Source organism: Haliaeetus albicilla, chromosome 12 (assembly GCF_947461875.1).
Source record: "Haliaeetus albicilla chromosome 12, bHalAlb1.1, whole genome shotgun sequence".
In the NCBI taxonomy this organism is placed as follows: Eukaryota; Metazoa; Chordata; class Aves; order Accipitriformes; family Accipitridae; genus Haliaeetus; species Haliaeetus albicilla.
This window is the reverse complement of record NC_091494.1, coordinates 33,551,642-33,564,812: the sequence shown is the minus strand read 5'-3', so window position 1 is coordinate 33,564,812 and position 13,171 is coordinate 33,551,642. Positions and strand designations below refer to the sequence as shown.

Here is a 13,171-nt window from a genome sequence, read left to right as displayed (position 1 = left end):
TATGTCATGTCCCTCTTTGCAATAGCAAATTAAACACTATACTTGGGAATCAAACGTTTACCTTGCAGTAGGAGCAAAGGCATGACTTTTTACAGATCAAAGTGTTCCCTAGAATCCTATAAAACATGTATCTGAACACATACATCTGTGTACTTCAGCTCATTCTGTGCCCAGTATATGTCAAATATAGCACACAGCTGTTTTTGAAAATAGTATAAATTCCCTTTTTAGCCTATAAAAACTCTTCCGTACAGCCTGCTTTCCACTAACCTGGCCATTTCAACATTTATCAGTATCATGACTGCAAGTTTTTCTTTCCCTTCCCTTCCCTGCTATTCCAGACACAGCCTACATAGTCTATTAGTAAAACACTTAAGGACAAACACACATATTTCAGGTTTAAATCACATGACAAGGTAAGCCACATTTCAGCTTAGAAAGTGCTATCAAGAAAGCAATGAAAGAGCCCAGAAATTCTGGCTACCTTGGATCTGGTACAGCAAGAGCCACAGTGTTCCCTCAGTCACTTCTCACATGCACCCAGAAAAAGCACGAGCCTCAGGCAGAAGCTTCCCCTCCCTTCTTGATCCTAGCCAACTCATTCATCATACTTTTTCCTCCATGTCCCCCATATTTCAAAAACTGTTGGGAGAGCTCTGGTGTACTATAGCTACAGAGAAAACAGTTATTTATGCTGGAGAATGTAAGCATTCATTTTCATGAACGCAGCAACTATTCTATCACTCAAACTGCTTAGGGTGTACCTGGCTCCAATCAGATACACTAAACAGAGCTCTGCTATGGTAATAAATATACAAGTACAGCACCCAGTCAACAATATAAGTAACAAATGAATCCCTCCCAGAATTTGCCAGCAGCAGTCCTTGTACATTTACACTGAGTCACTGGATAATATCAAAATGCACAGGCCAGACTTGGGGAAAGGCAGAACAGAACTCCCTGAAAAGAGTACATGACCACCTTCCCTAAAAGCAGTTACTGAAATCTATTTTGGAGTCAGGGTGATGAGGAAGGAAAAAAAAAAAAAAAAAAGCCAGTGAAGTAGCTAGGGTCTAAGGAACACACAAGTTAAGAGAAAGGATGTTCACTAGATTGTAAAGTTGCCAGCTTAATGTATCAGCAGCAGCATAAAGGACTGAGTAAAAGAACTAGAAGTGCCACAGAAAAATTTGTGTAAGATACAAGCTCTGCTGGACCAGCAAAAAAAATGCACTGTTAGGAGTCACCGCAAAGTGTGATTCAAATACAGTGACAGGAACACTCAAAGCTTGACAAAACTAAACAACTTCTCTAGCCCACTTGTCAGCATCTCTACACTGTTCGCAGTGAAAAGCGCCAAAGGCAGTAGAAGCAAACAAGGCAATACTCTTCTACAGCCAGAAAGTTTTAACAGAAATCTCACGTGCAGAACAAATAAAGGGAGAAAGCACATTATTAGCTCCTCCTCTGCTCCTTCTATGTCTCTACCTTAAGAAGTTGTAAGATTTTTGGAATAAATCTTTGATTGTGCCATTTTCTGCCAAAGTCACAACAAGGCTCAAACCAAGCATCCAGATTTAAAGGTCTCTTCTGGAATAAAGATGCATCTATTATGTGAAACAAGAAGAATTGCTTGGCAGATAGTGATTAAAGCATCAGCCTAGAAACTGTAATTGATTCTGAAGCAACGTAATTTTGACAGAGACAGTTTAGAAAGCAGCCTCCTGGCTCAGAATGCCTCCTCAGATTTGTTATTGTTGCAATCAGTAATACTTAGACATGAATTACATTTAGTTATTTCTCTCAAGAGTGTATTTTTAAATTGGCCTTGGTAGGTAAGTGAAAGTAATGAAGATAAACGCTCCCAAAAAATAGCATAAAATTATTCATTAAGGACATACGGTACTACGGTCCATGTTAAAGCACTGCCATTAATATGAACAGAAGCATTTAATAATATATTTTGTAGTAGATTGATATCCAGCAGACTGAAACATCCCCTATATTGGCATGAAATGCCAATGGAATATTGATATTCCGTAGCAGCTGTCTCATCTCACAGTGCAAGGATCAGAAATTCATAAAAATTATTGAAAAACTGTTTCTGTTCCTGTGAAACAGAAATATTCTTTAGTAAGACACGCCCTCCAGACACTCATGTTATTTCTACAGATTCTTTGATATTCTACAGAATGGAAGGCAAAACAGAGACTATTTTCAAAGTATTCTCCACTATTTTGGTGAGGTATAAACTATGTATTTTCTTTATAGAGTCAAAGTTAAAAAATAATCAAGAAAGCGTCTCATTTTTGTGATTTTTGGGGGAAGAAGTAAACACATGATCAATGAACTTCTTTAAAAAGACAACAGTATCTAAAAACAGTAGTCAAATAGAAATAAGCTTTAAGTGGTTAATATTTTAAGACAAATAAAATTACTATACTAATAAACCTATTTGGCTACTTAATACTATTTCTACCACTAGAGGGAGGTCATATTCCTTCAAAGCCAAGAAAAAAAAGACAAAAAGAGTTAAAATGTTCAAGTCAGGTACATTTTAAGTTGTGAGAAAGCACTGAAATGCATATCTAATGATTTATTTTGTCTAGTCAACAAAGAATGCTTGTTGCTAAACTTTGGCCCCACACCTTGACAGACTCATGGAACTCATTAGGTTTGTTGTCTTCGTTAAGTATATGAGCAGGTCTACAGGAAAGCTAAAAGCATCAGATGCCAAAGCTATTACATTATAGCACTATTTCATATTCTGCCTTCTTAGGGGGAAAGTATGCTCTGCTTCTCTAGCCAGAACATTAGTAATTTGAAGTCCTTGCACTTCCTGCTTTACCATTTTTAATGTTTTGCTACACTTCACTCAAAAAACCTCCAAGTTCCTAACGTAATAGTAGCATAGGATTGTCTTTATCATCTAACACAACTCTTGGATAACGTGTTAAATAGGAGTTAATGTAGAAGTATTTTACAACCCAGCTATAATGTTCCAGCAAATAACCACAGAACTCAGATGAAGCAGCTCTCCTTGCTTGCAGGGCTGGCATCAACCCCTTATGCAGAAAGGGAAATATGTGGTGGTGCCATCATTCTGATTACATTTACACCACCAATACTGTCCTGACATTGGTAATGCAGGTAAGTTCAAAGCAGCAGATGTTATTTATCAGGTAGTCACCAACAGGTCCTTTTACTTATTTTCCTCAAGGGACCTTAATTCTCATAGAGATTACTATTTTGAGTTGCAAAATCAATTGTATGTCTGAATCCAAAGGACAATCCCCTCCCAGCCTGGATACAACAAAAAAAAATTATGAAGTTATGTTTTGTGGTTCATTCAGAAGTTATTGACAATCTTTACTGCTTTACCGATATAATGCAAAATCCTCTTCTGTGAAGATGTCTTGAATTTTGTCCCCAAAGTACCTGAAAAATGAAACAACAGTCTAAAAGAAGAGTTGCTGAATCAGACTGCCTGAGTAATACCAAGACATATTCTCACCCCCATCTGTGCTTTACCCACAATCAAAAAATGAAAAACACCACCAAAAAAATCCTACAAATGCTTTTAAGCATTATGTTCCAAAAGCATTGCTAAAAGATTTTATGTTAAAAGATTAAAGGATCAAGATACAGCAATTGTTAACGGAATTCCCCAGGCATGAAGAAAGTCCCCTCCCACGTCATGACATAAGCATGTGGATTCAAGTTTTTAGGAGTTCAGACTACTTGACTTCTTCCACTGATGACACACTAGACTATAACTGTGGAAAAAATACTATTATTTACTGGTACAAGAAGAACTCTTGAGAATAAAGGTAATGGTAGCTTTCTAAGAGCCCAGTTCAACAAAAGATTGGTTTTCATGCCACAAAAAGCTCTTTAACTGGTTGTGGAAACTGTGGTGAATCTAACCAACTTCTACGGTTTGTCATTATTAACCCCAGCCCACAAGGCTTGAGAAATTTGAAAAGGCAGTAAGCACTGAAGGTATAGGATAACAAGAGACGCAGGAAGCCACAACGCCATTTTACCTGTACAGATTAACAAAATGCTTCCCCAGTGAAAGAGCTCCAGAGTGCAAGTCCAAAATTGATGCCTGGGAAGGGAAACAAAAAAGTAGAAAAAATGAGCATGAAAAGGTTTTATCATTATTTAACTATGACCTTTAACTGTCCCAAGTTGGCTCTCATTTTCCACAGCTTTCCAAGTAAAAATATTGGATTCTAGCATTTGGGTTCACAATACTAATACTTTACAACTACAAACCTCCCTCAGTTTGATGTATAGATGCACAAAATATTAAGGTACTACGACAAAAGCATAGGACTGCTATTCCTGAGATTCAAATCTGACATGCAGAATTGCCAGAGTCTTCCTCCATGGGCTAGGGGTAAGACACTGTGTTCCTGGATTCCTTCTTGAAGACATTTCCCATCCACACAAAGATGACTAATTTTCCAATATTTGTGAAGCGCTCAAATAGCAGCACTAATATTTATCTTGCCCAACATTTGTTATTAAAACTTCTCCTTCACCATGAGGTCCTGTATACTTCTCATATTTAATATGGACATAAAAGTCTGTTTAAAAGAACAATTATAATTCTAAGGCTTACTAGAGCCAAACTTTCTTTTCCTCAATTTCTAAACCACTGTAAAAGAAAACCAAGGAGTGAAAAGTTTTTACATATGAAAAGTCAATCCATTTCTTCATCTGATTCAAGCCAAACACTTCTGTTGAGCTCCAGACCAAGCTAAAAAGATTAATACTCAGATTTGCCAGGATAGAGAGCGACCCCTCAGGACTCTAAATTATTTCTCTAAATTGAATAAAGTACACTTTTGTATGTCCCTTGCTGTCCACAAAATACATGTTTGTTTTCTATCAGTTAAACAGCATTTAAAAATACAACTGTTTAATAGCAGTCTTTTTTTTTTTTTTTAATACTGGAAATATCAACAATTAATTAACCTGACCGGCACCAAAGTAATGACTTCTTTGACATACAATATCCAGACAAAAGCTCTCATCTTGGAATTTGGCATTCTTGATGCACCACATACCATTCACGTTATTATAGCAAAATCCAAACAATAATAAACCACTAGGTGAGCTGCCTGGAAAGAATGATAACTTCCACCTCACTGGCAACAAGAATTTCTGGGCATGGTTGGAACAGCACTGTTTGAAGCCACTTTGTATCTTTACCCAAATGCAGACAGGCTGGTGAATGAGCAGCAGCAAATCATCAGTCCACAGCCGTGTCAGAGCTGCATTGACAGGCTAGCAATACAGCTTCGCGTTCATCCCGAGACTCAAAGCACTTTTCTCCCTCCTCCTCTGGATCATGTTGGAGGAAGACACCCATGACAGTCTCTCAGCAAAAGAAAACTGATGCAGGCTTAATTGCTCTGAGCTTCAGAGCTGAATCAGGGGAACTCCACTGAAGTCTCCATTTAAAAGGGATAGTATAATAACAACCTTCTTTTAATAAACCTACCCAAATAATTTTATTTGCCCCTTAAAAAATATATAAGCAACAAGCTATTCAAGTGGACATAGCATGAGCTTTTCAGACCTCCCCTTCCCACATTTCTCCAAAAGCTTCAGAGGACTGTTATGGAAACAAGTAATCTCACACTCACACAAAAGCAGTTCCTGTAATAAGTTCTACTCAAGCCTGAGAAGTAGAATATTTTCATTTATTAGTTTCTGGTTCTGTACAATAATCTAAGCCACAGCTAGAAGAAGTAAAACTGCTCCCATGTAGCTTCAAAACTATGCTTGTGATCATGCTAAAATAGATTATAAGGAGAAGTAGCAGGACACATCTGAAAAGATGAATTTAATTTAAAAACAAATTGCCTTTCAAATACTTTCAACATGCTTTCCAAATATATACATTTCTTCTCACTCCTCAAGCTCCAGATGATTACAGTTGGGAATATCCAAAATAACCAAATGAATCGATAAAAGCCAACCCCAAGAACACTAGGTATTCATAGCTGAAAAGATAATAGCTATGATATAAAGCCTAGAAGTGCCAGAGAAAGAAGAATGAAAAGGGAATCTGAAAAAGCAGGAATATTCTTCGGGGTTGTTTCAGACACAGGAAAACAACTGAATGCCAAACATAGCGAGGGACTTGATTACACATGAGCTATTGGTTTAACAGCTACCTTGGAAAGAAACTGAAACACATTTATTTTGGCCTCTGCCATTTCAGAACACTAAACATTTCCAGCATCATTTCCTACACCGAGGAGAATACCTTGGTGGAAGCCTGTGTCAACACTGTTACTTTAAGTTCAGCTATCTCATCAAGGGTCAGCCTGCAATTCAGGTCAGCGTTCCCAGGCTGAAAGCTCTACAAAGTTTATCTAAAGATGGCAGAAGACTGCAAACGTGCATACCTACACACCTATTTCCAAGAGATTGTTTTACAGAACTACCCCAATGTCCTGGTTTATGGAACTTCTACAGAAAAGAAATTGAACTTCCTTTAAAAAAAAGCACAAATGTATGTTCTTTTGGACCTTCAGTATTGTTAGTCCCACATTCTCCACCCTCTCACTGCTAAAAGGATTCAAAATGAACATGCAAGTAACCACCACTTCTCAGAAAATGGCAAAAAGGATCAATGTCCCCATCTCGCAAAGCATGACAGGTCCCGCCTTTCATCCTCACTAAAAGGGATTGCCAACCATTAAATATATATTGACTTCTACAGCAATTCCTCCACCCCTTAAAAAGTTTTAAGTGATACTTTTAAAGAAAACACTGCCCAAAAGAGAAAAAAAACTTACTTCTACTTGCCTACAGAGGAGCTGGTAGCACTCAAACCCTTCCCCACTCCTCCTGTGAGAATGCTCACACACTCGAGCTCAGAAGAGGGAAGTGCAATGGAGGTTGTACACGGCCACTAATCCCTGGGCAGCATCAAACTTGCTGTCACTGCAGGCAGGCTTACACAGACTCTCAAAACAATACCACCTTTAAGTACCCTTCCCTACTTGAATCTCAAGAGTAGACAGACAAGGGTTACATTCTTAGGGTAATGCCTCTTAAAAGTTACACTGATTAATTATGAGGCACAAGCGTAACCAATCTAATTTATACATCATTCAGATTGCTAGAGGTACAGGTTATTATTACTGTGGAAATTATTTAATTTCCAGTAATGGAATTTGGTGATATTTGACTGTGGAGTCCAGTACAAGCTTACACTAGATACAGATTAGACACAACCAGTTCCTCTCCAGCTTCCTAGAGTTAAGTCCAGATAATCCCACCAACACACAGCTGTACGTAAAGTGAAGGACACACTGCCAAGTATGTCTTTCACTCCTCACAAGTATGTGTTTCCTAGGGGCTATCAGGAGGCTAACTAGGAAGGAAGAAAACTACGCAGCCTGCAGTAGAGGAATGAGATAGGCCAAGTATTATACAGAGGCTTTATCTTCTCCATGGAAAACGCAGAGCTGACAGCATTTCGAGGACTTCAGACTTTGGTTGGGAAGGCTGAAAGCAAAATAAGGAGGGATATGGTCTCCAGAATGACCATTCTATGCATGGGTCAGGGGGCCGACATCAGAAACCCTTATTTGGCATCACAGCTACACAGGTTGTTTGCTTCTCCCAGTGATTAAGAAATTTAATTTTCCCCTGCAAGAGGGAGGTCTAGGTGGCTACTCCTGCCAGTTTCACTGCAACACAGGAAACAGACTGCACCAAGAGATTTCTCTTCTGGGGCTTCTAAATAAATGCCAATAGATCCAACAGTAAATGAGTCGTTTCATTTACACTAGAGAGATGTTATGACGGCAGCACCTACAAAGACGTGAATGAATGAGTCATGACTGAACTGGTAATGCAAGCAGAGGTAGCGTGTAAGAAAATATTAGGTAGGGAAGAAAGGGAAATGTCATTATGTTAATAAAGAAGAAAAACCTAAGCTGAGGCAATCATCAAGAGAACTAATGCAATTCACATTCTGTGAATAAGGGACAGAGTATAAAACTGTTTTACAGAGACATACAAGGGAAAACAGTATACTGGTGGAGAAGATGCTCCTGTGTGGATTCTGTTGAAAGTTAGCCTAGAAGATCACAATGGCCTCTTCTAGCCTCACTGTGTGTGTGCATAAATAAGTCTAGGAAAAATTACAAAGGAAGATTAGAAAGAAACCTCAGCATGACAACTGGGCATGACTCAGATTTCCATAATTCAGATATTTGCCAGGACTTTCTCCACACAAAAGGATGGAAAGGGAAACAAGTTTTTGTGCTATACTTCAGTACTACAAGGAAGCAGAAAGGGCAGCAAACAAAGGGAGGAAAGAATGAACAGAGTCACAAACTGCAATTTTAGGTCTTCAAATTAATAAGTTGTATCCAGACACATAGACATAAATCCACTTCTGTGAACTCAAAGTATAAGAAGTATGACAGAAAAAAAAAAAAATCAGACACACTGCTTAAAAAGGGGTTAAGAGGAAATCAGAGAGAATGAAAATGTAGTCTGCAACCCAGTAGAAATCTGAAGAAGTTTTATTTGGAATAGTAGAGAGATCAAAGTGGCTGAAGAAAGAATTAAAAATAAATAACTCTTGTTTCTGTTTAATTAAGGAATTTTTAAGGAAAAAATTGGTCTTAGCACAACAGACATAATTGGACAGAATTATCCAAATACTCTAAAGCCTAAGAAATTTAAAGCAACAAGCCACACCTTATCCAAGAAGCTTGAAGCTTAAGAGGCATACAGGCAAAGTACCTAGATGAAGTAAGACTTGAAACATTTTGTATGTTAGGTAGGTAAGAGATTTGGAAAGATAAAAGGCTTAAGGGAAGACATTGGGAAAAGATTCACTCCATGACATGGGGAATACAAACATGCACATCGAAAAAGAAAGGAAAACAGCATAACAGGGGAGAAAGAGGCATAAAAGAAACTAGGTAAAGAGACTGTATTTAAAAGCTTCTCCTAAACACAATCTCCTAGAAACACTGGTCAGCTCTTGTTTTTAGCATCTTTCAGTGTTTATCCACTATTTTGGATAAGGCCTCAATGCAATACCACACAACTTTCTTCTTGTACCTTTCCCTAAGGAGTAACAGCATGCAATAACTTTCTCACATTTACAGATCATGAGAAATGTGAGAAGGCTTGTATCAAAGCCCAGACCGCTCAATGGACATCAGATTTCTTAACAGACTTATTTTATTGTGGCAACAGAATCTTCTCCCCCCATACCTTTCAAAAAAACTCACAATGATGCTTCCAAAATGATGCAGATGATGGACTTATACTTGTCTGATACTCTGGCTTCTTGTCCAAGTAAGTCGGGTCAGGACCCCTGCCCAGCTCAGTGCATTGGGCAGCAAATTCACCCCCCCTCATGTCTCTTCCAAGCTTTCTCTGCCTCAGTTTCCCCAGTTCCCTGACCCCCAGCTGGACATTAGCTTTTTGTGGTCCACATCCATGAAGCTGTCTGTGTGATACACTACCCTTCTAATGCCTCTTTGTGGAAATCTAATGAAAAATCACCTGGAGATCCCAAAAGAACAGGATAGGAAACCCACTTGACAGCACTAATGACAGAAGCTAAGCCAGAGGTCCCAAAAGGCAGAGTAATCTAGGCAAAGTGGCAAATCATGCAATCGCATAACTGAAAAAAAATCCAAGGGATCCTGACAGAACTGAACAGAGAATCTTAAATCTTTTAAATATATTAACCAGTGCTGCCCATCTGAAACAAGTTTCTTGGGTTATATTTTTTTTGCAGGTCTTTCTCAACAATCACAAGGACAATAAAGTCTTACTTTTTCATTGAAACCTTTCTCCTTTTCTGCTAATATATGCCCTAATTCAGCAGAGGCTTAAAGAAGTGGCTGTGTTTAGAAATACTCAAGAAACAGTTTCTATTCAGACACAAAAATATCCTGAGAACAAAGACAGGAGAAAGAAATTAAAATAAACATGCTTGTAGAAGAGAAGTGTGTTTGTTTTCATTTTTAAAGGTCTACTTAGAGACATTACATGGCATTTTTTGTCACTACACAAAACAATCTTTACACGATGCTGTGAACCACTGTAATTTAGTTTCAGAAGTCAAACCTGTGCAGTTCTGCTATAGTAACTGTTTCCAGATGTAGAAGACAAAAGCAGTTCAAAAGAGGTGCTAGAAATAACTAAACTGAGTAATAGGAAATGTCAGCTGTATTGCAGAAGTTATGAATTACACTGCTAGCAGTATTAATGGGAGATAAAATAACTTTGCAAACAAATGTTCTTCCAAGTGTGAATGGAAGGAAAAACTCTCCATCTCCTCTCCTCAAGCCCCAAAAATGCATTTATAATCTTGCCTTGGCAGTAAAAGAATGTAAGAAGTAACAGGACACTGCTCACCCCTCCATCAGATCCTCCCAAGGACAGTCCCCTCTCTGCTATTCTGCAGGCAAAACAATAACCTCAGATGAGAACTGAAGTCTAATTACTTTGTCCTTTAAGTCATTATTTACAACATACAACTGTTCAGTAAGTGGTATTTGACGCATCAAATATAACCCGATTGAGTTAATAGGAGCTGCCATTTACTTGAAACTGAATCTTGCAGCCTGTCATGAAAATAAAGTACCTATGTTGCAGAACATTTCTGAGCTTGTAGCCCCCTTCCATAAATCCCCAAAACACCCCCAAACACATTGTCTTTCAAATACATTCTGGTCAAGTAAGATTAAACATAAAAAAACCCAAACCAGATCTTGATTCTTAGTGGCAGTACAAATAAACCTGTACAATGTAGAAACGCTGCATCAAAACCAGAAGCCCTGCTGAATTTGAAATGCCAGAGTGGCTGGCCTGACTAGTGAACAAAGCACTCATACCAGCTGCCTATGGCTTCAAGCATTACAGTGATATTCCCCACCGACATGATTATCAAGTGCAAATCACACTCAAAGAAGCTGATAACTTTTCTAACTGCGTAATTGGACAGTGTCCCCTACTATTTGATTAAAACTCACCACTTAGTGTTCACAGAGGACTACAGTGTCAGCAGTACCTCATGATTACCCAGAAATAGACTCAGCTGAAAGAAGGTATATGTTGTTTTGTTCTGTTTTAAAGGCCAAATGGAACAGAAGGCCAAGTGAAAATCCTTTAAAACTCATTTAATTAATTTTCCTTTTTTTTTTTCCCCCCACAACCCTCATGCCCCACAGAGCGAGGTAGACTCTGTATAAAAGAACTGCCTCTACTACAGCAAAAATGAAAAAAGTTTTTTAAAAAAGTTTAGTGTTTTAAAGTTTAACCCATCCTCCTTCAGCTAATGAGCTTTGTGCTACACCTTAAACATTGGCACACTGTCATTAAAGTGCTCATAAATTTTAAGAGCTAAAAGAAAAATTACCTACGGATTCTTTCAGCTTCTTCCCTTGTGATTACTGCATCAGTCACACCTCTTCCACACTTTCTAGGAGTGCACCCTGGAACACAAAGAGAAAGAGAAAGTATCATCTTCCAAAAAAGGCTCGAAACAAATCTTTATTAATATTCTTCTACTCCCCTTTCAGATTCACAACATTCAGAAGGGATATCAGCAATCTCAGAATATTTTAGATGACTTAAACTACAAGAAAGTTACATCCCCATTTTGGTATGTTTTGCACTGCAATCAGAGAGAAGACAAGCCAGCCAATGTCACTGTTGTTTCTGCACAGATTCAAGTCTGCAGGACTCATCTAAGGTACATCACTTTCCCTGCTATGGCTGGTTCCCCTGAATTACATCAACTAAGCTGACAAGTTATTTCCTGCTATGTCCATAGTGCAATTCAACAGAATGGACATGATTTAGAAGAAATGAATCTCAGCCCCCAAAGCAGCCTCTAGAGATGTGGCTGTCACACATGACCCAGAGTCTCCAGCATTTACGTTAAGCAAGACACACAGTAATACCATGACTTTAAAAACAAGCTACTTTTCCGGTTGATCTGAAAATAATTCTTAAGTTTGTTACAAGTCCTTACAAGTTTGTTACAGACTTTGGGATTAAAGTTGCCTTACTGATGTTCCTCTGCACATCTCCCACTTCAAGCTAGAGAAGGTGGCCTTTGTTTAGTAAGGCAATATTGGACGCATATCTATCTCAATGTACATGCAGCAACACAGATCCAATGATTTTTTTCCCCCTTCTTCCCAAGTGCAGTAGTGAAAACAAAAGTTTTATGTTTATATAACTGGTCTCTGAAAGGAAGACGATCTTAGATGTTTTCATTTCACACAATTTATTCTAGCCTTCAGACAGGCAGAGCAAGAACTGGAAAGCTCAACAATACCACATGGATCCTTCCATCTCAGGCTGACAGTTCCAAAAATCAGCCAAGATCTCTAGCAACTAAGCCCCCTTAGTATGACGTGTCCATATACAAAATGTTTTCTATTACAGTCCAAGTAAGCCTTCAACTCAGACAAAGGTCCAGTACATACCACTCTTGGGTACAATACACAACATGAAAAGAGTTCTGTCCCAAAACCAGTCTCAACAGGATAAAGAAACTCAATTGTCCTGGAGAAAAATGAGATGCAGAAGACAAGACATGCTTGGATACAGACTGCAGCAGACATAACACCAGAACACCACCATGTTAATAACAGAAAAGAGACTGCCACTCAGACAGGAGTGAAATCACTACTTGACAAAAGAAAAACTGAAAAAATTAGTTAGAACACAAACAGTTCAAGCCATGAAGATACTCCTAATAACAAGGGCTCCTGAATAGGTATAGGATCTTTAGGCAATATCAATACATGCTAATTCATGTATTAACACAAAAAACTGAATTTAACTTATGTTTCAGTATACAACCCAAATAATGCAGTTTCTTAACAGAGATTCCTGTAGTCAAGCACTAAGAACCATTATATCTGTCAACTGGAAGTCACTGGAAAAGCAACAGTAACATAAAAAAAGCAGTGAATTTGAACATTCCAACCATACTGCCAAGAGAATAAAAGCAGCATAGTTCAGATTTGCTCAACCCCTTCTCCCCCAAACATGAGTCAAAAGGAAGCAAATAACATGCTGTATGGGGTGTCTATACAAACATACTTTGAAGGGCAGCTATTTATATGAGGCTTTGCACAGAAGTGCCTTG

The 13,171-nt window shown here is 38.3% G+C and overlaps 1 protein-coding gene across 1 annotated transcript in view; it reads right to left on the bottom strand.

Moving 5' to 3' along the window:
* The window catches only part of OGFOD3 (2-oxoglutarate and iron dependent oxygenase domain containing 3), a 47,577-nt gene that overhangs the window by 27,204 nt on the left and 7,202 nt on the right, over positions 1-13,171 (bottom strand). Inside the window, exons 3-6 of the mRNA XM_069798934.1 lie at positions 11,426-11,501; positions 10,423-10,465; positions 4,047-4,111; positions 3,382-3,438 (exon numbers count right to left, since the gene is read on the bottom strand). Of these exons, the coding sequence (XP_069655035.1) occupies positions 3,382-3,438; positions 4,047-4,111; positions 10,423-10,465; positions 11,426-11,501 (241 nt within the window). The remainder of the gene's footprint in view (positions 1-3,381; positions 3,439-4,046; positions 4,112-10,422; positions 10,466-11,425; positions 11,502-13,171) is intronic.